Source organism: Molothrus aeneus, chromosome 23 (genome assembly GCF_037042795.1).
Source record: "Molothrus aeneus isolate 106 chromosome 23, BPBGC_Maene_1.0, whole genome shotgun sequence".
NCBI classification, from domain to species: Eukaryota; Metazoa; Chordata; class Aves; order Passeriformes; family Icteridae; genus Molothrus; species Molothrus aeneus.
This window is the reverse complement of record NC_089668.1, coordinates 6,042,017-6,067,354: the sequence shown is the minus strand read 5'-3', so window position 1 is coordinate 6,067,354 and position 25,338 is coordinate 6,042,017. Positions and strand designations below refer to the sequence as shown.

Here is a 25,338-nt window from a genome sequence, read left to right as displayed (position 1 = left end):
CATCCATTCCCAATCCCATCCCAATGAATTCCATCCATTCTATGCATCCCACATATTCCATCCCATCCTATCCCATTGTATTCCATCATATCCCACTGTATCCCATCGTATCATATTGTATGTATCTCATTGTATCCCACTGTATCCCATTGTATCCCACACCACTCGTCCATTCCCAATCCCATTCCATCCATTCTATGCATCCCACATATCCCATCCCATACCACCCATCCCATTGTATCCCACTGTATCCCATTTTATCCCACACCACCCACCCATTCCCAATCCCATTCATGCCAATCCCATCCCACCCCATTCCATCAATTCTATGCATCACACGTACCCCATCCCATCCCATCCCATTGTATCCCCCTGTATCCCACTGTATCCCATACCACCCATCCATTCCCAATCCCATTCATGCCAATCCCATCCCATTCCATCCATTCTATGCATCCCATCCCATCCTATCCCAAATAAATAAATCCCTGTCCCATCCAAGGCAGATTCCTGAGCCCCAGCTCAGCCCTGCAAGAATTTGCCATCCCCAGGGACATCGGCCCCCAAACCCAAAGCCCCTAAAGAAAATGGGGATTAATCCAGGACTCAACCAAGCATCCCCTTGGAGAGTCCCAGCAGAAGCCACTGAGAGGTGGAGATTTAATTAAAATGGAGGAAAAATCCCTAAAAACCCCATAAGCAAATGGGGAATAACTCAGGGCCGAAATCTGGGGGGTGTTGGGTTTTAACCTGTGGGATCGGGGAATAAATGTAGGGAAATGTGGGTTTAAACCTGGCTGATCTTGGGCCTGGGTCTGAGCAAACTAGGGCTTAAATCTGGGAGGTTTTGGGCTTAAATTTGGGGAATCATTGGGTGAGATCTGGGGGAGCTGGGGGTTAATTTTGGGATCTAAGATTTAGGACAGCTTGTGCTTTAGTCTGGGTTTAGGTTTGGATTTGGGGATCTTGCTCTTAGATCTGATGGATTTGGGGTTTAAATTTTGGGGGATCTTGTGCTTTAATTTGGGAGATCTTGGGTTTAACTTTCAGGGATTTTTTCCTTATATTTGGGGGTTTTGGGGCTTAAATTTGGGGGATTTGGGGCTTAAATATGAAGGATCTTGGGCTCAAATTTGGGAATATTGGGTTTAACTTTGGGGGATTTTTTTCCTTATATTGGGGGGATCTTGGGCTTAAATATGGGGGATCTTGGGCTCAAATTTGGGAATCTTAGGTTTAACTTCGGGGGATTTTGTCCTTATATTTGGAGAATTTGGGGCTTAAATTTGGAGGATTTGGGGCTTAAATATGGGAATCTTGGGCTCAATTTGAGAAACTTGAGTTTAACTTTGGGGTATTTTTTCCTTAAATTTGGGGGATTTGAGGCTTAAATATGGGGGATCTTGGGCTCACATTTGGGAATCTTGGGTTTAACTTTGGGGCACTGCACAGCCAGAGTGAAATTGGGAAATTGGGAAACCAGGAGAGATGTGGGGAGCCTGAGTCCCTAAATCACAAATTCCTGGAATGAGACACAGACAAAGGCTGGGACTGGATGAGGGAGGGGAACGGGCAGGGAAAAGCAAAGGAATGGGACAATGTGCTCCAAAAATTTGCCACAGCCGGCAGGATGGGGCAGGATGGGGCAGGATGGGGCAGGATGGGGCAGGATGGATGCCGGAGGAGATGCCCCAGCAGCCCGCGGTGCACACGGATTAAGCCGCAGGCAATTTCCATGCTAATTCTCCGGTTCTGTTCTTTATCCTGACATCTGGGAGAAGCCAGAGGTATTTTCCCCGAATCTCAACCGATGCCTCAAAGACACCATTAATACAATCCGATAGAGGAGAGGGAAAAAATGAATATATAATATACATATATATATATACCCCAAAAAATCCAATTTACTGACTTATTTAGCGCCACTTTCCGTAATCAATTCTCCCAGGGAAGAGCCCTGATTAAAGCCAAGCGCATCGCTATGGAAACCGGCATTCCCTCCTCCCACGGCCCGCGGGCTGCGAAGGAGAAGCTGGGCTGAGGAAATCTGCCTGGTAACAACCCCGTTAATGAGCCGGGGAGCAAAAATAATCCCTGCGAGCGCTGGCGCCGCCAAAGGAGCAGCCGGCGGCAGCCGGTGGGGAGGCGAAACGGCTCCCAAAATATTGATTTTGGGTTTTTTTCTGGGATTGTTTTGGAGGAGGAGGGGACGCCCCCACATCCTGGAGGGATGAGCGGACATCTGGAGGTGGTTCCCGTGTGCGCCCACCCAGCCCGGCGGGTGTGGGTGTTTCTTCCAGCGTTTATCCAATTTTTTAGCTTTAAAACCCCGGATCAAAGCACGCAGGTCTGAGGGATTCGCCTGCCCGGCGAGGTGGGAGCTGCCGGCGTAAATGGGATTTATGGGATGGCCTCAAATGGATTTATAGGAAACCCAAATGGATTTATGGGGTTTCCCTCTCCTCGGGAGTTCCACAACCCACGGGCACCCGCGGCTCTGGGTGGGGAGCACCACCCCCACTGCCCGCTCCCATCCTGGGCTGAAATCCTGGGGGGCTTGGGGGCTGGGATTTGGGGATCTTGCTCTTGATCTGGTGGATTTTTGTGCTTAAATTTGGGAGAGTTTTGGCTTACATTTGGGGCTTAAACATAGGAGAGTTTGGCCTTAAATATGGGAAACCTTTAGTTTAAATTTGGAGGATTTATATTTTAAATATGGGAAATTTGGGGTGTAAATATGGGACAGTTTAGGCTTAAATATGGTGAACATTGGGTTTAAATTTGGGAGATTTGTATTTTAAATATGGGGAAATTGGGGCTTAAATTTGGGCAAGTTTGGGCTTAAATATGGGAAACCTTTGGTTTAAATTTGGGGGATTTGTATTTTAAAAATGGGGGATCTTGGGCTTAAATATGGGAGCAACCCCCCACCATGGGTGAGAATTTCTTGGAGAATTGGAGATTTATTCTTATTTCTCCATTGAATACTGGGACCTGGAGGGTTTGGGGTCTCCTCCTGGCTGGATGAGCACCCTGTAAGGGGAAGGTGCTGGGATAGAAATTCCCATGGGCTGTAAGGAAATGATGGGGGGTGGGAAAGGTGAATAGCAGAGAAAGGGCTGGGATGTTTCCTGAGCCCTCAAGGAGCTTTTTGGGGTGCAAAAGTCTGCCCAGGACATCTCAGTATCCACTGAGGAATTCAATAACAATCCCATCAATATTCTTCCTGAAATCCCCCATCCCCATCCCTGTCACTGCTCCCAGGGGTGAGGGTGGAGCCCCCCTGCCCTGGCAGTGGAACTGTGCTCCAGACAGGATCCCACAGGACCAGGGCATCCCCCCATTCCCACCACCCCTGCACCTGCATCCCAGGGCTTTCCAAACTACAGGAGCTGGAGAAGCACCCAAAGGGAAGCACTGTCCTAACAAACCTGGAATGTTCGGGGTAACTCCTTCAGTGAAGGACCCACTGGTGCTGATCCTGATGATCCCTTTGCTGTCGATCCTACTGACACCTCTGCTGATGATCCCAATGACCCTTCTGCTGTAGATCCCAATGATGCCTTCACTTTTGATCCCATACTCCCTCTGCTGTGGATCCCAGGATCCCTTCACTGTGGATCCCAATGATCCCTTCACTGTGGATCCCAGGGTCCCTGTGCCGTGGATCCCAGGGTCCCTTCACTGTGGATCCCAGGGTCCCTTCACTGTGGATCCCAGGGTCCCTGTGCTGTGGATCCCAATGATCCCTTCACTGTGGACCCCAGGGTCCCTTCACTGTGGATCCCAGGATCCTTTCACTGTGTGTCCCAGGGTCCTTGTGCCATGGATCCCAGGGTCCCTGTGCTGTGGATCCCACAATCCCTTCACTGTGGGTCCCAGGGTCCCTGTGCCGTGGCTCCCCCTCTCCCGCTCCCGTTTATCCGGGCAGGATGCGCCGGGCGGTGCCGCGGCCCCCGGCTCCTCATTAACCGCGGCCATCGGCAGCTCGGGAGCTCATTAGAGACTCCTCAAACAGCCGTAAAAATCGCTTTTATTAATTGCTTCACCCCCCTTCCATCGCCACCCTGCGGGAGGGGTTTGGGATGGGATTTCCCAGCCCCTTTCTTGGGTGGGGGTCGTGGATGAGCAGCTCCGGGGCTGGATCCATCCCGGGCCTCCCACTCTGCTCCATCCCTCAAGGACGAGATGTGACACCGGGATGTCGTGACAGGTGACATCCCGAGCCCTGCAGGGATGTGAGTCCATCCCCCTGGCTTCAGGGCGGCCCCATAATGGGGATTTTCCCCCAGAACTGTTTTTCCACCGGCACGGCTTTGCCAGCTGGGTGATGGGTCTGTCCCACCCCCTTATCCCCCTCATGGCAGGGATGAGTTTTTCCATATGAAAATATTTAGGGAAACCCCAAGGCCTGGACCCCACTAATGAGGGTGTGTTAATTGCGAGCCCTCACCCCATGTATAATTCAGGGGCCTTTGTTAGGGCCGGGTTTGCTTTGTCTGGGAAGTGCCACCCACCCACGGGACCCTGAGCCACACAGCTCCTCCTGGGGGGAGGAGCTGGATTCAAAATAATTGGGGCCTGGGGCTGCTGGGAGGTGGGGATGGGGTCGTTAGGGAGTTGGGGTCTTTAGTGGGGTTAGCATCCCCCTGATGGAGGAGGGGATGGGGCAGGGGGACATGGGGACAGCCTGGAGCACCATGGAAGGAGCCACAGAGGGACAACAAAACGTGGTGGGAGCTGGTCCAGTGTCCAGGCCGTGGGTGCTGCTGGGCTGGGACTTGCCCCCACTTTTTTGAGGTGAAAATCCTCATTCTTGCTGTGGGTGCACTCCAAAGTTTGGGGTTGGGGCCTGTGGGTGCCAAAACTGGGGACAGCACCCACGTCCTGGATGGGTGATGGAGAGGAACTGCACCAATGGGGCATAAACCAGCCCCAAATGGGTGAGGGCATCCCTAAATACAACTCCTGACACCACCAGAGCCCCAGGTAGACACCCTAAAATCACCCCAAATTCCCCAGATACCCTCAGCTCCTGGTGGTGCTGGACCGGCATCAGCCCCAGGACCAGCAGCCTGAAATCCAGGTATGATGCAGCCCTGGGAGGGTGGGAAGGGGACAGGGATATCCTCACCCCCAGAGGGACTGAGGGACCTGCACCTCTCCACAGGCCACCACCCCACAACTGCTGAGCTTTGGTGGGAAAAAGATCTAAAAAATAGAAAAAAAACTTTTAACAACCCACTCCCCGTGGGTGTTTCCTGGTCACAGCAGCACCAGGCTGTGCTGCTAAATGGAATCCCTGGGGGAGCCAGCAAATCCAAGACACGAGGCAAATTCCCAGGAGGGAACAAAACAGGGAATAAAACACAGCCCTGAAATTCCCATCGCTCCAGACTGTGCCCTGTGTCCCTCCCAGGGGGATGGGGGGACATCCCAGGAGCACAGGGTGACCACAGGCAGTGGCAGGGCTGGGAGCTGGAGGGGATTGAGGCACAGCAGGGTGGGCACAGGGACCCCCAGCCCCGGGGCCTCCCATGCCCAGTGCCACCCCCACAGCATCGTCCCCTGGATGTCCCCACCCAAGCCTGGCAGTGGCACCCACGGCCCCAGCGCTGCCCATCACCCATCCCATCACCCATGGTCACAGGATGCCACCTCCCACCCACAGGTGCCACCTCCAGTGTCACCTCCAGCCCTGGGCTCCCTCAGACCCCCCCCAGCTGCTCTGTGACCACCCCAGCGGTCCCCTCATGGCCACGGGGACTCAGTGCCAGCCCTGTGCCACCCATGCCCGTCCCATGGCCCTGGCTATGGCCATGGGGACTCAGTGCCAGCCCTGTGCCACCCATGCCCGTCCCATGGCCCTGGCTGTGGCCATGGGGACTCAGTGCCAGCCCTGTGCCACCCATGCCCGTCCCATGGCCCTGGCTGTGGCCATGGGGACTCAGTGCCAGCCCTGTGCCACCCATGCCCGTCCCATGGCCCTGGCTGTGGCCATGGGGACTCAGTGCCAGCCCTGTGCCACCCATGCCCGTCCCATGGCCCTGGCTGTGGCCATGGGGACTCAGTGCCAGCCCTGTGCCACCCATGCCCGTCCCACGGCCCTGGCTGTGCCCCCAGCCCCGGTGCCAGGGGCTGCAGACAAGGCCAGGGAGGGGCGGACCCGCCCCAGAGGAATTGGCCATGGCAGGTGACGGGCTGGAAGTGGCAGCAGAGGAGGGGACAGCAGGGGACACGAGCTGAGGGGGTCCCACAGGCACAGATGGAGATGCCAGGTGTCCCCAGGGTGGGTGAGAAGGACAGGGCTGGTTCCTGAGCCAAAGCAGGGCAGGGAAAAGCAGAGACAACACGAATCTGAGCCTGCAAAGGTTTGTGCAAAGCTGCCGACCCCGGGCCCGGCTGCTGCACCCACGGGGGGACCTGGGACCTTTCCTGAGGGTGGGGACACAAATCAGGGCGGGGGGACCCAGCTGGAGCCCACAGCCACGGCTGTCACCACTCCTGAGATCCACTGGGGTGGAGAGGAGGGGGCCAGAGCCCAGGAGGGTGGGACAAGGACTCTCAGGGTGACACTTGCAGGCAGTGCCTGAGCACCACCATTAACCCGAGCTGTGCCTGCACGGAGTTAGAGCACGGCCAGGGCTTCCCTGGGGCTCCCAGGAGCTCCAGCATTCCAAGAACCCTCCAGTCCCACTCTGAGCATCACCCAGAGCACCCTTCACTCGTCCCAAGTTCCATCTGCTCCCGCTCCAAGCACCCTCCATGCTCACCCCAACCACCTCAAGCATCCTCCACTCCCCAAGCGTTCTCCATTGCCACCCCAAGCACCTCAAGCACCCTGAGCATCCCTGATTCCCACCTGAGCATCCTCCCCATGACCCAGCACCCTCCACTCCCACACTCCCACCCTGAGCTTCCTCCCCTGCCCTGCCCTGCCCTGGGACATTTCCCACTCAGGGTTTGTACCCGGGAGTCCCTGTGGGGTGGCACCAGTGTGGCACCATTCCAGCGACAGCTGCCTGCAGCCCCAGTTCCCAAACTGGGACAGTCACTGAGGCCACCCCTGGCCCTTTGCTTTTCCAAATCCCATCCACCAAAGGTTCCACGTTTTCCTGCCCCAGCACGAGGCCAGGGGAGGCAAAACCACCCGGTGCCACATTCCCGGGGTTCCCGGACACACCCCCTGCTGGGAAAGGGCCTCGCCATCGATCCGGCCGTGGGAAGAGACCACAGTGCCCCAGGGTACTAATTAACCCTAATTAAGGTAATTAGCCTGCGAGCCGAGCAGTGGGGCAGCCCCGAGCGAGCCTGGCTGTGTCCCCTGCGTGTGACAGCACAGCTGTGACCCGGTGTGGGCAGGGAGGGTGACGAGGGTGACAGGACGCAGCCAGCGCCCGTGGCTTTGCAGTGTCATTGTCACCGCCAGCCCCTGGGTACCCCAGGACCTCCCCCAGCACCCCCAGGGCACCGGTGCCCCTGCCAGCACAGAGCCAGGAGGTGGCACCAGGGTGAGAGAAATCCCCTCTGGGGGGTTCCCAGCCCAGCTCAGCTCAGGGGTCCCACTGTTCACACCCGGGCACCCCAAACTCCCCCGTGCCCTCCTGCATCCCCCCCTCCCTCCCTGCTGCTCCTGCTTCCAAACCCTGGAGCTGCTGGGATGTGCTGAGCCCCTGCTCCCTGCAGGTGCCAGGGGCTGATCCCTGAGGGTGAGGGGGAACCAGCACCCCAAGGGTGAGCAGGGAACCAGCACCCCGAAGCAGGTCCTGTGATGTTGGGGAAGGTGAACCAGGAAAGCCTTATAAATGTGATTGCCTGGCAAAAGATTCTGAGAATATGGAAACTCTAAGTGAGATTGAAATGAAAGCAAGCTCTGAGATCCCTCAGTTCCTGAACAACTGGAAAACAATGGCATGGCCAGCTGAAGGTGATCCCCTTTTGATCCAACAATCCCCTCTGCTTGCAGACAGGCCCAAGGCTCAGAGCAGACCCTGCCAGCTTGGCAGAAGGGGCCCAAAGAGGAGTTTGTAGGGTTTAAAATGTAACCCAGTGTGGTAATGGAATGATTCCTATAGGCTGTATGGAAATGCTGTAGGATTTGTATCTTGGACTAGATTGGTTAGTGAGAATCAGAATATTCAGCACAGAAGATTTATGGTATTGTAATGGGAACCTCGCTCTCTTACCCTTTTACTCTCTCACCCTCTCATCCTCTCTCCCCCTCTCTTCTCCCAGGCCTGCTCTGAGCTGTGGCTGGCAGCTCCCAGCAGGGCCCTGCACCCAGGCCCTTTGCAATAAACCCCAAGTTCCAGCCCTGGCTGCAGAGATCTCTGCTCTCCATCCATCCTGACCGTCCTACCCCCCGACGTTCCTACACTACAGCACCTCTCATCCTCCACACCCATTAAATAATTAAATAATGTAACCTCTATTAAATAATGTGACCCCATGGGGACAGAGGAGTCATATCCTGTCCCACTGCACCACTTGGGCCATTGTTTTTTCCTCCCTGAAATCTCCTTCTACTGCTGATGAGACCCAAAGGAGGGGGAATTTCCCCCAAGCACACGGGAGCTGTTATTAATCTTATTAAAAACCTCTTGGACTTTAATGTCCTGGTTAAACACTGCCTGGGCTGCTCTCTGCCCGCTATGCATTTCCACTTTTCCAGCCTGTTACATCCAAATTTTGGAAATTGAAATAAATAGCTGCTTTCAAATGGGGGGAAGGGAAAAATCAGTGCCAAGGGAGCCATTCTGAGCTGCTCCAAGCATCCCCCAGGATTTGGGATGAATATTCTCTCCCTACTCAGCCCCCAGTGTTCATCAATTCCAGCCATGTTGGCTGTGGTGGGGACAGGGACATCCCGGGGCATTCCAGGAGCAGAAGGGGTGGGGACACAGCCTGGAGCACTGGGATGGGGCTGGGAAGGTTCCCAGCCCTGGTACTGCTCACCCAGGCTGGCAGAGATGGATACAGAACCCCCTGCACCCCAGAGCAGGCTGTTAAAGCAGGCAGGAGTGAGGGATTTGTGGGGTTTCCATCCCTGCCCCTATCCCAAAGGATGGGAGATCCCCAGGGAACGGCGGCAGCACCCCAAGGGCTCCCGGCCCAGGGGGGAGGTGATGCCAGCAGGATCCTGTTCCTGCTGTGGTGTCCAGTGGGACACAGAGCCCTTCCCAGCCCTGGGAATGGGCACAAGGCCAGGAGGGTGTCCTGGTCCCTGTGCCATTCACATTCTCTGAAACAATCCCCTTGCCCAGGAGTCTTCTCCTGGGAAGCTGAGAAGCCTCAGAGAAAAGGAAAACAATTCTTCTCTCATTTGCTTCTCCTGTGCTGTGCTCAGTGGAATGTGTTTGGAGATTGTTCACCCACAGGTGATTGTTCCATTGGATTCTGCTGGGAGTTGTTTTCACTCTTTGGCCAATCAGGGCCCAGCTGTGCTGGGACTCTGGAGAGAGTCAGGAGTTTCATTATTATCTTTTTAACATTCTGTCTGTATCCTTTCTGGATTCTTTAGTATAGTTAGTATAGTTAGTATAGTATAGTATAGTATAGTATAGTATAGTATAGTATTCTTTAATATAATACAGTATAATAAAATAAAAAATCAGCCTTCTGAGAACATGGAGTCAGATTCATCATTCCTGCCTTCATCAGGGCACCCTGCAAATCCAATAGGTTCCCACCCCAGCATCCTCCCAACTGCCCAATCCACCCCTGTGCCAATTTTGTGGGGCCAGGGCTGGGAGCTCAGAGCCAGGTCTGTGTCCCAGAGGGGGCTGTGGGTTTCCCTTTGGGAACTGAATTCCTGCACAGTGAGTTTTGGTCTGGTTGAGCCCCAAACCCTCTTCCAGGGCTTCCCTGGGGTTTCTCTCTGGATGAACTGAGCAGAGAGGAGCCAAGAGCACCTCTGCAGAAGGAAAAAGTTGTGGGAGCTGATGCCTCAGGTTCAGCTTTTTTATTTTTCAGACTCTGCTTTGGTGTGTGGGTCTGGGCTTCACATTATGGGATGCTGAGCTCTGTGCACAGAGCAGGGAGACAAAACAATTCCTGCTCCAGCTGGGCACCAAGGACAAATGAGCCAAATCTCAGCCCAGGAGCACAAACCCCGTGGGCTGGAGAGAGAAAAACAAGCAGGGTGGGACTGCAGGGGCTAAAGCTGGAATGGGACAATGAACTGCAAGATGCAAATGGAGCAGAACTGATCCAAGGGAGAGACCCCGTGCCCGGCCGTGCATTTTGGGGCCATTTTGGTTCATCTTGGGTGCAGCCCTGGCTGGGCTCTGGTGCTGCCCAAGGTGCATCCATTGAGGAGATCCTTTCCATAAATCCCTGCTTTATTCTTTAACTTCATCTAGTCTCTGTCCTAGAGCAGACTTCCCAAGGCATCGGATCCGTCAAAGCCTTGGGCAGGGAGAGCATTCCATGAATAAACAATAAACACCATGAGGAGTTCATGAGGTGCTCCTGGATCCTCCAGCAGTGAATTCCCAAACAAACCCAACCTCTGCTGGAATAACAACCCAGGGTGCTCAGCACCCCCAATGCTGCCACTGTGTCGGGATGTCCCTCTTGTCCCACCAAACATGGCCCAAGCCTGGGGCAAGCGCTGGCCAAAGGCAGTGGTTGATCACCTTCAGGGTTGAAAAACCCCATTTCTCCCCAAAACCCACTCACTTTGCCTCATTTCTCCTGCATTAAGGGCTTTTGGGTCTGGGAATCTCTTCAACCTCCCCATCTTGGTTGGATATTAGGAAAAAGTATTTAATGGAAAGAGTGAAAAAAGTTCTGGAATGTTCTGCCTGGGGAGGTGGTGGAGTCACCATCCCTGGGGGTGTTTAACAAAGCCTGGATGTGGCACTGGGTGCCAGGGTTGAGTTGAGGGGTTGGGGCTGGGTTGAACTCGATGAGCTTGAAGGTCTCTCCCAACCCAGTGATTCTGGGAATTCTGGGAATCTTCAAGGGGGGATGGTTTTAAACTAAATGAGGATCGATTCAGGTGGGATCTTGGCAATTGGGAATTGTTCCCTGGCAGGGTGGGCAGGGGCTGGGCTGGAATTGCCAGAGCAGCTGTGGCTGCCCCTGGAGCCCTGGCAGTGCCCAAGGCCAGGCTGGACATTGGGGCTGGCAGCACCTGGCACAGTGGGAGGTGGCCCTGCCGTGGCAGGGGTGGAATTTAAGGTACCAAACCATTCCCAGGTTCTGTGATCTTCCCTCAGAGCAGCCACAGACCCTGAGCCTCTCCAGAGGCTGTTTGGCCACATCTCCCATCCTGGAGTTGCTCTCCCCAGCCCCTCCCCATGGCTTGGCAATGGATTTTGGGATGGGAACGTCCCTGCCCCATGGGCTGCCCAGGATGCATCTCCAGGGGGACTCTCCCGTGCCAGGCTCTGCTCACCACCATCCCCTCATCCCACACCTTTTCTCCAGTGATGATTTCATTCCTTCTCTTCTTTCTGCCCAGTGCTGAAATGAGCAGCATTGATTTTTCATAGCACTAATTTTTTTCCTAACAGAAGCCACCTGGGATTAAATCAAATTCCTTATCAGCATCCAGACCATTGCTGGGGCAGCTCAGCCCCTTCCAGCAGCCAAACCTGGGAGCTCAAGGAGAAACAAGAGCCAGGTTTGGCTGGGCCAGACACATTTCCCAGCTCTCCATGAGCACATCTGCTTTAGGCTTTTCTGCTCACATCAGCCTTTCCTTCCCGGGCTCTGACAGTTCCACTGTCAGGCCAGGCTGGTTTCAGCCTCATCCTCTTTATTTTCTCTACAACCCAGCCCCCTGAGACATTTATTTTCCAGCCCCCCTCACTCCCAGCTCTGTTAAGAACCGCCATGAATGATTTAGGGAGTTCTTCAGGCGGCCTCGTTAATCCTCTTGGGTGCACATTAGCTGGTCCTGCAAATTTAGACGTACGGCACTTTAATCGCGGTTTTAATTGCGAGCTGTGAGGCTCTGCCTTCCCAAACACACGTCAATAAACCTTTACAGCCCTGCCTGGAATGGGGATGTGCCGGAGGATGCTCACCCACACGGAGCTCTGGGCTGGCTGATGCTTCTGCAGGGCCACCCACACCGCGCTCACCCGGGGAGGTGACGGGCTGGGCTGGGCTTTTCAGGCTTTTAAAACACATTTCCCACCTTGGGGCCGGCTCTGGATCCTCTGGATCCCTGGAGGATCCTCATCCCTCCATGGCAGCATCCGTGACCCCACAGAGCCGCGGGTATCAGCACCCCCCTCACCCCACGGAGAGGGGATGTGGGGCAGCGAGGGGGCTCGGGGGACTGAGGGACTCCCCTCGCCATCCCCGCGCTCCTGCCAGCCCCCATTGCCATGGCAACCATGCAAATGGGAAAGCTTTCCATAATCATTAGGGAGCGGAGAGGAGCAGTACAAACAGCGGCGGCAGTAGATTACAAGCCCATTATGAACAGTCGCACCTTCTGAGCGCTGGTAATTACACCTAATTGTGCATTTAATTGTGTAATTGAAAACCTCCAGCCCGAGTTCAGCCCGGGCTCCTTTCCCCCTTTCCGAGGGAGGGGATGCGGCCGGGGCCGCCCCAGCCCCGCGGTGCTCGGGCCATCCCCGGCCGAGCCCCGGAGCCGGGCGAGGACAAAAGACGCCGGCAGAGGTGGGAGGAGGGTGGTTCCCAGCGGCCGTGGCCAAACCAGGGAAATCAGAGCAGGAAGGGAGGATGGAATGGGACAGGAGGGCCACGGAGCCCCCAGGGGTGCAGAGGGTCCCGCTGTCGCACAGGGATGACACCCAGGGGTGAAGGATCATCCTCTCCCTCCACCCATCCCTCGTTAAGCCAAACTCCTGATCCTTCCCCAGCCTTGGGTCACCTCCCAGCGGCTCCCGGTGCCGCCGAACCCCGCGGCTCGGGGAGAAGCTGGGGTGGACCCGCGGACCCCGCAGGGACCGGGCACGGCAGCGCCGCTCTAGCGTGGCACGGCATGGCACTGCATGGCACGGCATGGCACGGCACGGCACGGCATGGCACGGCATGGTATGGCACTGCATGGCACTGCATGGCATGGCACTGCATGGCACGGCATGGCACGGCACGGCATGGCACGGCATGGCACTGCACGGCACGGCATGGCACTGCACGGCATGGTACTGCATGGCATGGCACTGCATGGCACGGCACTGCACGGCATGGAACGGCATGGCACGGCATGGCATGGCACTGCACGGCAGTGCATGGCACTGCATGGCACGGCATGGCATGGCACTGCACGGCACGGCATGGCACTGCACGGCATGGCACTGCACGGCACGGCATGGCACTGCACGGCATGGCACTGCACGGCATGGTACTGCATGGCACGGCACTGCATGGCACGGCACTGCATGGCACGGCACTGCATGGCACGGCATGGCACTGCATGGCACGGCATGGCACGGCACTGCATGGCACTGCATGGCACTGCATGGCACGGCATGGCACTGCATGGCACTGCATGGCACGGCATGGCATGGCACGGCACGGCACGGCATGGCATGGCACGGCACGGCACGGCACGGCATGGCACGGCATGGCACGGCACCGCATGGCACGGCACGGCATGGCACTGCATGGCACGGCACGGCATGGCACGGCACTGCATGGCACCGCGTGTCACCGCACGGCCCCGCACCGCACCCCGCCAGCCTGGCAGGCTCCGGCAGGCGGGAGGTGCCAACCCAGCTCTGCTTTTCCAGCCAATTAAAGGAGAAGGAGAGAAACAAAGAAGGAAACGGGAGCCCGGCTGGAAGCGGCTGCCGGCTCTGGCAGGCGGGGGGGGGCACGGAGCGGCCGCGAGGAGGGGACGGTGGGGTGGGATGGAGAAGGAGCCGGTCTGGGATGGAGAAGGAGCCGGTCTGGGATGGAGAAGGAGCCGGCTCCAGGAAAACCATCCCGCACCAGAGCCTGAGCACGGCCACGGGGCACGGAGCGGGGTGGCCAAGGGACATGGGACAGCAGCTGGACAGAGCCGGCCTGACAGCTGCCAGCAGTGCATGTCCCAGTATCCTGATATCCCCATATCCTGCCATCCTGATGTCCCAATATCCTGATACCCTGGTGTCCTGATGTCCTGATGTCCCAATACCCCAATATTCCAGTGTTCCGATATCCCGATGTCCCAATGTCCTGATATCCCAACATCCTGATGTCCTAATATCCCAATGTCCCAATACCCCGATGTCCCAATATCCCAATACCCCGATGTCCCAATATCCTGATATCCCAATACCCTGATATCCCAATATCCCGATATTTCAGTATCCCGATATCCCAATATCCCAATATCCCGATATCCCAATACCCTGATATCCCGTACCATGTCACCAGGGCTGGCCCAGCCCCAGAGCACAGCTGTTCCCCCCCTGCAGGCTGCAGAGGAACAAATGCTGTGGCTCCCACACCCCTGCCCGAGCAGGGCAGCGCCACCCCGGTCCCTGCCCCATCCCACCCCTCGGCATTCCCATTTCCCACAGAGAGGGTGAATCCCACAAGCACGGGGCACAGAGAGGGGTTGGTGTCTCCCAGCTGCAGGGAAAACCAGCAAAACCCCGGGGTTTGGGTTTTATCCCACCTCATTATCACAAACATCTGCAGGTGGCCCCTCCCGAGGCAGGGGACAGCCAGTGGGGGTTTGCCAAGAGGATTTTTTCAGGGAAAAACCATAAAAGGAGGCAAAATGTGGCACGTGCTGCCTGTCCCCAGGACTGGGGTCAGCCAGCACTTGCAGCACGGCCTTGCCAGGGGGGAAGGAGCTTGGGGGGTGTTTGAGTGCTCCAAAGCAGCTCCTGTGGTGTCACGGCCCAAAAAGGAGCTTCCCAACCTGGTTCAGGGGTGGGCTGGAGCGGGCAGGGCTCGGCAGGGCCCCTCTGGATCAGGGACCTTGTGCCCAGTGGGTGCCAGCTGCACCTGGGGACATCCAGAGCATCCCTGGGGCCAGGGGGTGAGGCAGCAGGTCATGGATATTGGGAAACCAGCTGGGTGTGAAAGGTGCCCAAGGGGTGACAGTGGCACACAGGGAGCCATGGGAAGGTGGCTGTGAGGTGACAGTGGCACACAGGGAGCCATGGGAGGGTGCCTGTGAGGTGACAGTGGCACACAGGGAGCCATGGGAAGGTGCCCAAGAGGTGACAGTGGCACACAGGGAGCCATGGGAAGGTGCCCAAGGGGTGACAGTGGCACACAGGGAGCCATGGGAAGGTGGCTGTGAGGTGACAGTGGCACACAGGGAGCCATGGGAAGGTGCCCAAGGGGTGACAGTGGCACACAGGGAGCCAAGGGAAGGTGCCCAAGGAGTGACAGTGGCACACAGGGAGCCATGGGAAGGTGCCCAAGGGGTGACAGTGGCACACAGGGAGCCATGGGAAGGTGCCTGGGCTGGGCAGGAAGGAGCAGGTGGCATCACCTCAGGATGTCACCACGCTGCTGTTGAAGGGACAGCGGGGCCCAGGCTGGCCAGGGGGGCTCAGCTGAGCCGTGCCCTCCCTGGGCAGCCTCGCTGGTGGCACGAGCTGCTCCTGCAGCCATGGGGCAGCCCCACACTCACCAGGGTGACCCCAGCCCCCCGACTGGGCACACTGGGGACACAGCTGTCCCCACCCACAGGACAGAGGGCCCAGGACAGGTGGGGGGATGTGAGCCTGCCATGCCATCCCCATGCCAGGGGTGGAGCAGAGGAGGGGAGCAGGGATGGGGTTGGGGATCATCCCCCCTCCCTGAGGCTCCATCCCAAACCTCAGCTCTGCCTGGTCCAGGTGCTGTGTCACCTCAGGGTGGCCTTGGTCACCACAGGGGATGCCTGGGTGGCACTGCCACCTCCAGTCTCCTGGGGCTGGCTCAGCACAGGGCCATGGGTGGGCACCCAGACCCCTCAGCTTGGGGTGAGGAGCTGAGGGCTGGGGGGATCTCCCCATAGGGGGTGGAAGCTGCTGCCTCCAAACCCAGGAAGGAGCTCTGGAGAGCATCCCAAAGGATGAACTGGTTCAGGATGAGCCTGGAGAGGGAAGGGGAAGGTCCCTGGTAAGGGATTGGAGCCTTTGGGGATGCCAACAGCACCAGGACACACGGGGGGAAGGTGGAGGGGACAGCCTGACCCCAATTAGCAGCACAAAGTTCCTGTGGGGGTGAGCAGGAGCTGCTCTCGCAGCCCAGGAGCTCACACCTATTCAGCCTTCCCCGAAATGAGCAGATTAAAACCTCTCTGATTTGGGATATCTCGGGGAGTAATCACCACCAAACCTGCCTGGGAGCCGAGTGGTGAAAAGGAATGTGACCAAGAGCCAGGAAACTCCTGCACACCTGGAAAAGCCCCGCTGGATTTATCCTGGATCAGGTGAGCGAAACGCCAAGCGAGACTGCACAGCCCAAAGCGAGGGGACAGCTGGGGACACCGAGGCCATTCCTGCTGGGAATGGGGGACTCCAGCCTGGGGATGATCCCAGGGCTGAGCACCGGCTTCAAAGCTTCCCCATCCCCCATCCTCCCCTCGTGTACCCCCATCCAAAAGCGGGGACCCCTCCCCACCCGCTGCCTTCTGGAGGATGAAGGATGAGCAAGAGCCGGGAAGAAAGTGCCTGTCAGCAGGATGCCACCATCATCTCCAGAGGGCTCTGAGCCCGTTCCCATCGCCGCGTCCATCCATCCATCCATCACCCCCGTGCCGGGGACACCACGAGCTGACCCCACAGATTTCAGCAGTCCCTCCCTGCCCTCCTCGCCCGGCACGGCCGCGGGTGCGGGTAGGAGGCGGCTGAGTCTCCATTAACGCACCACCCTGCCGGGATAATTAATCGCAACCTCGCCGGCGCTGGTTTGAGCAGAACCCCCCCGGATCCCCCCCGCGCTCCCTTCGCCGGCTCCTCGGGCAGAGCCTGATGAAGATTGATTCGCGGGCGGCGGCAAGCGCGGCACGGATTGTCACGGAACCCTACAAATGAAACCCCACAATCCCGTGAAATCAACCCTCTCCTTTCTCCTTGCTGCCACAGCCCGGTGCCCCCCACCGCGGGCAGGTGGGTCCCGCTCAGGAGCAGCAGAGTTTCCAAAGTGCTGCCGACGGCTCCAAGTTTCCCTCCCGCCCCGACTCAGGGGACCAGCACCCCGAGACGCATCCGCGGAGTCACCAGAATGGGAAACCGCGGGCGGGAGTGAACTCGGAGGGAAGAGATTGCAGTTGGGAACAAAGCTCACACCTGCTGGAGACGCAACCTCGGGCACTGACAGCGCAGGGAAGGGGTCCCCATCCACCTCCCCGGCCAGCGCCGGCTTGAGGCAGGAGATGAGGGTGGCACTGCCTGTCTTTTAGATCAGCATATTTTCTTTCCTCTGGGTTTTTTCTTTTTGGGTGATGGTGAAGCATCCCCGAGCTGGTCCCAACACAAGGTCACCGCCGAGGCGGCGTGGGGAGCGGTGACAGGCAGCATCTCGCACAAAGCACCCCCGGCATGCCGATGAGCCTTACCAGCTGCAGGCAGCAGAATCCCACCAGCGTGCATCGCCCGTTGCATCTCCCCATGGCTCCCCAGCCGGATCCTCGGGGCTCCCTCACCGTGGCCTCGCTCCGCCGCCGTGCTCCAGCTCCTCAGCAGCCGCCCCTTGGCCACCCGGGCAGCGTCACGGGGGGCTCCAGCACCATGTCCCGCTCTCCAGCCTCGGGCCAGCCCCGCCGGCTCAGCACAGCGGCGGGCTGGGCTCGGCGCGGGGCATCGCCCCCTTCTCCCTCCGCCCCCCGCCCCGCTAGAGCCCGCTCGGGCGGCGCGGGGGCCGCGGGGCCGCGCAGCCCTGGCCGCCCATGCCCGGCCCGACGCGGAGCCGTGCGCTCCGCTATTGTCTCCCGCACAGCCGCGCTCCGCGCCCCGGGCGGGCGGGCGGGGGGCGCGGGCGGGGCCGGGCGGCGCGGCCGGAACAAGGCGGGACGCGGCAGCCGGCGGGGCGCGGCGGGCGGCGCGGCCGGGCGGGGCGGGGGGCGGGCGGGCACGCCGAGCCGCGCCGAGCCCTTGGCGGCCTCCGGGGGCGCGGGCAGCGCGGCCCCTCCGCCGCACCGCGGCTCCCGCCTGGCCTTATCCTTATCCTTAATCATCAGCGTTTGTCTTTTGAATCGCAGATTTTTGTTATAATTCTTTTTTCGCCTCCTCCGGAACCAGGTGCGGCTGGGTGAGACCCTGGGGAAGGGCTGCGAGATGCTCCCCCCGTATCCCCCCCCGTATCCCCTCGCATCCCCCCTGCATCCCCCGGCCCTGCGGCCCTTGGGCGGCGCCTGGACCCGCAGCACAGGGACCCCGCCGCCTCCCCTGGGCTGGCCATGCCCGCGCAGCAGCTGGGCTTGCGGGGAGGACAGATGGCCGAGCCCGGCGGGAGCGCCCCGCATCCCCCCGCAGAGCCCCCGCTCCGCAGAGCCCCGCTCGGCACACGCGGCTGGGCCCAGCGGCGAGTGCCGGCCGGGGGCAGAGTGCCTGGGCAGGGCGTGGGTGCAGACAGGGCTGACACGGCCCCTCACCGCCACCCACCCGCTCGCCTTTGTTCTGTTTTCACAGCACACCTTCGGGGACATCGCAGAGCGCGAGGAATCACCGGCATGCTGCTTTCCCAGCGCTTTAGAAACCTCTGGCTGAAATGCCGCCTGGCAGAAGCACTTGGAAACAGTTTGTTGCTTTTAATTTCCATGATTTCTTAATCCTCAGTGCCGATGTTCAGAAGGAAGCATCTTCTAAACCCACCCCACACAGCCTTAGGTGTCAGAGCATCCACACGGCATCCGGGGGATGAAGCTGCATTTGTGTGTGTGGTCCAAACCCACCCAAGCTTGCCAGGGCTCATCCCTGTGCTCATCCCACCTCCCACACCTGGAGCTTCTCCTTCATCCTCCACGATGGGGATTTCTCTCCCCCGGGGCTGTTCCGTGCTCCCGGGGGCGTTTGGGGAGGCTGAGGCTGACGGAGGGGGCTTTGCAGGAAACGCTTGGCTTTGTGCATTCAGACACACACAGGGCAAAGATGCAGCGGGTTCCTCGAGGGACGCTCTGAACCGAGCTCCTGGGAGCAGGAGCAGCCTCAGACGTGGTTTGTTCCCCCCTGGCCTGGCTGGGTGACCTCCACCAGCCCCGAGTGTTCCCACAGCTCCCTGCAGGCCAAGCTGTGGAGCTGGGACACCCCCACCGTGGGCTGGGCCATCCCTCCCAGCTCTCCTGGCTCTGGGATCCCCAGGTTTCACCTGGGACAGGTCCCATCGCCTTCATCCCGTTCTGTCTCAGGCTCCTGAGGGTTATCCTGGTACAGCCACAGCTCCAGGATTCAGCTTTTGGGCTCCTCTGGGATTTAAACAGCAGAAATTTGGATCAGAGGGGTTGGGATCACGTCACAGGTCAAAAATGCATCCCACAGCATCTCCTTGGCCACGGGCAGGCAAATCTGCCCAGCTCAGCCCTCCTGCAGCCCCCCAAACCACCAGGGAAAGGCAAAATGCTTTGATGGGAAATCATAAATTCCCATCCAATGGCACCGAGATCCCGCCTGGCTCCCAAGCAGGTGGAGTTTTGCAAAGAATCAATTTTAGATTAAAAAAAGGTCAATAAACCCTGTCATGGAGCTTCCCTGGGAGGAGAGGAGACAACTTCATCCAGGAGAGGGTGGGGAACGAGCCTTTGTGCTTTGCTCTGCTCAGAACCTGCCACCCCACACCCCACCCTGGGGTTTGTGTGCAAGACAAAGCCCCAGTGGCCAAAATTACAGAGAAAATATCAGAGGAAATCCAAAAAGGGTCCTGTAATTAATTGTGGGGGGTGGGAAATGGGAGGGAGCCACCAGGCTCTGTGCTTTGATCCCCAGCTCACAAGCCTTGTTGTGCCTCAGTTTCCCCAACACTGCTGGGGGGGTCAGAGCCTCCTCCCAAATCTCCAGTGGGATGGAGAAGGGAGAGGAACAACCCCATCAAGGCTGAGACTCCATTTCTCTGCCACCCCACATGCTGTGATGGGGTGACAGGGCTGTCCCCTGTCCCCCATGGCCACCTGGCTCTGGCAGGGGCTGGATCTGACCCAGCTGAGCTCTGCACCCCCAGGGCAGGAGCAGCCAGATGGGATCTCTTCCCCAGGTACACAAAATCCTCTCTTTCCACTAAACCCGAGTGTTTGAAGTCAAAAACCATCTGTATCTTTATGCCAGAGAGAGCTCTCCCTGCCAGGGGTATAAACAGAACACAGAGACATCAGGTTTTTTCACTAAATGGATATTTTTACACCAAAGTCAGGTTTCTGTCTGTATGGGCAGGGCTGGAGCAGCCTGGGGACAGGAACATCTCAGTCCCAGGGCCAGGGATGCTCTGGCTTTGGGTCTGGGGATGGCCCAGCCCTGGGGTACAGGATGGCCCAGTTTGGGGTCAGGGTCAGCCCTGGGGTACAGGATGGCCCAGTTTGGGGTCAGGGTCAGCCCTGGGGTAAAGGATGGCCCAGTTTGGGGTCAGGGTCAGCCCTGGGGTACAGGATGGCCCAGTTTGGGGTCAGGGTCAGCCCTGGGGTACAGGATGGCCCAGTTTGGGGTCAGGGTTAGCCCTGGGGTAAAGGATGGCCCAGTTTGAGGTCAGGAGTGCCCCAGCCCCGGGGTGAGGGATGCTCCATCCCTGGGGACAGTGACACTCCAGCCATGGATACCTGGGACGTCCCAGGTTTGGGATCAGGGATGTCCCAGTCCTGGGGTCACATTGCTCCAGCCCTGACTCCTGGGATGTTCCAGGGAATGTTCCATCCCCAGGGTCATGAATGCCCCAGTCCTGGGGTCAGGGATGCTCCAGACCTGGATCCAGGGATGACCCAGAGCCAGGATCAGGAATTCCCCATCCCTGGGGTCACAGATGCCATGGCTGTGGGGTCAAGGACCCCCCATCCCTGGGGTCAGTGGCACTCCAGCCATGGATAGCAGGGATGTCCCAGTCCTGGGGTCAAAGATGCTCCAGCCCTGAGTTAGGGATGTCCCAGACTCAGGATCAGGAATGCTCCATCCCTGGCGTGGTAGAGGCCCTGGGTAAGGGATGCTCCATCCCTGGGGTGGTAGAGGCCCTGGGTAAGGAATGCTCCATCCCTGGCGTGGTAGAGGCCATGGCTGTGGGGTCAAGGATGCTCCAGCCCCGGGGTCAGGAACATCCTGGCCCTGGGCTCAAGGCTGCTCCAGCCCTGACTCCAGGGATGTCCCAGGCCCAGGATCGGAGCTGCCCCATCCCTGGGTCCAGCTCAGCTCCAGGCTGGACAGGGCTTGGAGCACCCTGGGATGGTGGGCAGGGGTGAAATGGGATGAGCTTTACATCCCCACAGCCAAACCACTCAGGGATTCCATGAGGCTGTGACTTCCTGAGCCACCTCCAGGAAGAAACACACATTTATTTAGGCAACCTGTCCCCAGTTTGAGGATAATTAGCCCCCAGCTGCCAGTCACCATCAGCTCTGTGGATCCCAGGTAATGGATCGGGCTCAGGCGGCTGTTGGAGAATTGATGGATGAGTTAAAATGAGTTCCCACCATTCCTTCTCTGTTGTTATCTTATCTCTGTGCTGGGGAGAAGGGCAGCACATCACAGGATCCATCGTCATCATTTCTCTTTTGTAGCTCGCAAAATTCATAATTAACAAAAAATTTCTCTTCACTTGCTCATGTAATTTAATTAGCTCCCCATTAAACGCAGACTAAACAGCATCTATTCCCCACCAGAGCAAATAATTGTTTTCCATTCTCTCAGAAACCATCGCTGGAACTCTCTGAATTCATTAGGGAGCAGCAGTGGGAAAAGGTGGGGAAAGGGAGGGAAAAGCTGCAGGAAGGACAGGACGGAACGAGAGGGGGTGGGGCAGGGCCGGAGCTGCCTTTGGGATGTCCCGGGATGTCCCCACTGACCCCACAGGGGGGTGCTGGATCCATCCCGCTGCACCCCCGGGGCTCTGGGTGCTGCCTCCGCCTCCCCCCGGGAGCTCCTGGGGGTGCTGGCATTGCCAAAGGGTCAAGGACCGGGATGGGGACAGGGACAGGGATGGGGACACTCCCCAGGGCCACCTCGGGGTCACCTCCAGCCCCCTGAGGCCGGGGATCAGCCCCCCCTGCCAGCCCAGCTCCGTGGAACTGGGGCTGTTTATCCGGATCCCAGGAAAGATTTAATTTCCAGTGGAAATCTCTCAAGCAAATACCTCCCTCGGAGGAATAAACCTGGTTAAGGAAACAATTTGCTCTGCGCTCAGATGAAGCTCGAATGCTTTGCTGCTGCCATGGCCCAGGGCTGGCTTGGATCCGCTGTGGGATGGGAGCCAGGAGAGCCCTGGGCTGCCCTGGCTGCATCTGGGACCAGGGGGAACACGGGGACTGGCCCTAAATCCTCCTGGATGCTGCTGGAAACCAGTGGGAACAGAGGAGGATGAACCCAAATCCCCCTGGATGCTGGTGGGACTAGTAGGGACAGGGGGGACTGGCCCCAAATCCCCCTTAATGCTGTTGAGAACCAGTGGAAATGGGGGAAACTGGCCCCAAATCCCTCTGGATTCTCTGCTGCCCAGCACAGGGCATTGTCCTGTCCCCAAAGGGTGGTGGCAGTGCTGGCCCTGGCACCTCTGGGGTGGTTGGTGCCAGCCCTCCATGGTGGGTTCCAGCCCTCCAAGGTGGGTTCCAGCCCTCCAAGGGGTGTTCCAGCCCTCCAAGGGGTGTTCCAGCTCTCCATGGTGGGTTCCATCTCTCCATGGTGGGTTCCATCTCTCCATGGTGGGTTCCATCTCTCCAAGGAGTGTTCCAGCTCTCCAAGGGGTGTTCCATCTCTCCATGGTGGGTTCCAGCCCTCCATGGTGGGTTCCATCTCTCCATGGTGAGTTCCATCTCTCCAGGGAGTGTTCCAGCTCTCCATGGTGGGATCCATCTCTCCATGGTGGGTTCCATCTCTCCAAGGAGTGTTCCAGCTCTCCATGGTGGGTTCCATCTCTTCATGGTGGGTTCCATCTCTCCATGGTGGGTTCCAGCTCTCCAAGGAGTGTTCCAGCTCTCCATGGTGGATTCCAATTTCTCCCAGACCAACTTTCCTCCCTCCCAGGGGCTGGGACAGGGACCCATGGTCCAAGGGGTGGGCATTGTCCAGCCCTGGCTGCAATGAGCACTGAAACCTTGAGCTGTCCCACCCCTGTGTCCCTCCTCACTGCCCACAGGGAACAAAGGGTTAATTCCTCATTATAAATTATTGTTTAATTCCTTGGCACTGGGAATGGTCACAGAGCTGGGATGGGCACAGGGACCTGGGCTGGGTGCTCAGTGCTGGGGGCAGTGTGCCAGGGGCAGCTGGGCATGGGCAGGGAGTGCCCACAGAGCTGCCCAGCCCTGCTCTGTCCTTCCAGGGTGTGGTTCTGTCCATCCAGGGTGTGGTTCTGTCTGTCCAGCCCTGCTCTGTCCATCCAGGGTGTGGTTCTGTCTGTCCGGTTCTGGCTCTGTCTGTCCAGGTCAGGCTCTGTCCATCCAGGTCAGGCTCTGTCTGTCCGGTTCTGGCTCTGTCTGTCCAGGTCAGGCTCTGTCTGTCCAGCCCTGCTCTGTCCGTCCAGCCCTGCTCTGTCTGTCCAGCCCTGCTCTGTCTGTCCCGGTCAGGCTCTGTCTGTCCCGGTCAGGCTCTGTCTGTCCAGCCCTGCTCTGTCTGTCCAGCCCTGCTCTGTCTGTCCAGGTCTGGCTCTGTCTGTCCAGCCCTGCTCTGTCCATCCAGGTCTCTCTCCCATCCCTCTGCTCAGGATTTGCCCTTAATCCGGATCATTTCCCGATCTGGGTCACGGCTCCGTGTCCCTTGTGCCCAGGCCATGGGGGGTGTCCGGGCACAGGGGGTGACACCCAGGGTGACACCCAGGGAGCCCAGGCCGGGCTGTGGATCCATCCACCCCCCCTGCCTGGCACCAGGAGCCCCAGGACTGCCCAGGACCCAGGCAGGGGAGGAAGGATGCCCTTCCCTCCGTTCCCTGCTGGTTCCTGGGGTGGGAATTAGGAACAAAACCCTTTTTTTGTTCCTTTAAAGAAGCAGGAGCCGGTAAGGCTCAGGCACAGATCAGCCCCAAGGGTCTCTCTCCCCTCTGGCACTTGGGTATAGCTCCAAATAAACCCATAAACCTTTGGGATTATAATTAAATAGGCTCTAATTAAACCCTAAATCTGTGGGGCAACCCCTCCCTAGCCAGGGGCAGAGGAAGGGGCTCAGCCCTGGGCACGAGGCTCCCACTGTGGCATGCCCAGGGTCCTTCCTGGCAGTAAAAGAAACCCTAAAATAATAAAATAAATAAAAAATAGTAATAAAGAAATAATAATAAATAAATAAATAAATAAACAAAAATTTAAAATAAAATAATAAAAATATAAAAGTAAAAGTAAACAAAACACAGTAATAAAAATAACCAAAAATTTAAAAAAGTAAATAAAATAACCCTCCCATGCCTCCAGCCTGCCCCTCTCCAGGGAGGGCTTTGTCTGCCTGGAGCTGCTCACCCATCGGGATCTGGAGATGGATCTGCCTGAGCAGCACCTCCCCAAGGGCTCCTGTCACTCATCCACTGAGGGCAGGGACCATGGGACACCCCAGGGGACCAGGGACAACTCCAGGGACAGCCCCAGGCTGCAGCAGCCATTCCCCCTGGGGCCAGGGGAACGATGGGAGGGGGGTGTGGGGAGCTGCCAGGAGCTGGAGAACCCTCCCTGGATTTGGGAGAGGGACTGGGGCCAAGGATGGAGGGACAGGAGGCAGGGAATGGCTGCCAGTGGCAGAGGGCAGGGCTGGATGGGATCTTGGCAATTGGGAATTGTTCCCTGGCAGGGTGGGGAGGGGCTGGGCTGGAATTGCCAGAGCAGCTGGGGCTGCCCCTGGAGCCCTGGCAGTGCCCAAGGCCAGGCTGGGCATTGGGGCTGGCAGCACCTGGCACAGTGGGAGGTGGCCCTGCCATGGCAGGGCTGGCACTGGGTGGGGTTTCAGGTCCCTTCCCAACCAAACCATTCCATGAGTTCAGTGATTCCACCAAGGATTCCATCATCCCAGCTCAATGATTTCCCTGGTTAGCTACAGGACAGGACCTGGATTTAAAACTGGAGAACAGAAAAGTAACCAGAGTGTCTGAGGTTGGAAATGGGGAGTGTGTGTTCCATTCCTATGGGGAATATGCCCTATTCTGATGTGGCAGTTCTCTGCTGTTCTTGGGGCAGTTTTCTTGATCTCTGCCCCAGCCAATCCTCCCTGCAGGAGATCTCTGCTGTCCATGGCCACTGAGTGTCCCTGCAGGGCTGATCCAATTCCAGCATCCCATGGGGAGATGCTGCGCCCAGGGCAGGAGCCAAGCATTCCT

The 25,338-nt window shown here is 58.1% G+C and overlaps 1 protein-coding gene across 1 annotated transcript in view; it reads right to left on the bottom strand.

Annotated features, from left to right (window-relative positions):
• NKAIN1 (sodium/potassium transporting ATPase interacting 1) overlaps positions 1-17,738 on the bottom strand; it is a 38,584-nt gene extending 20,846 nt beyond the window's left edge. The window contains exon 1 of the mRNA XM_066564964.1: positions 17,480-17,738. Within this exon, the coding sequence (XP_066421061.1) occupies positions 17,480-17,533 (54 nt within the window). The 5' untranslated portion in view covers positions 17,534-17,738. The remainder of the gene's footprint in view (positions 1-17,479) is intronic.
• Between the last annotated feature and the right edge of the window lie 7,600 nt (positions 17,739-25,338).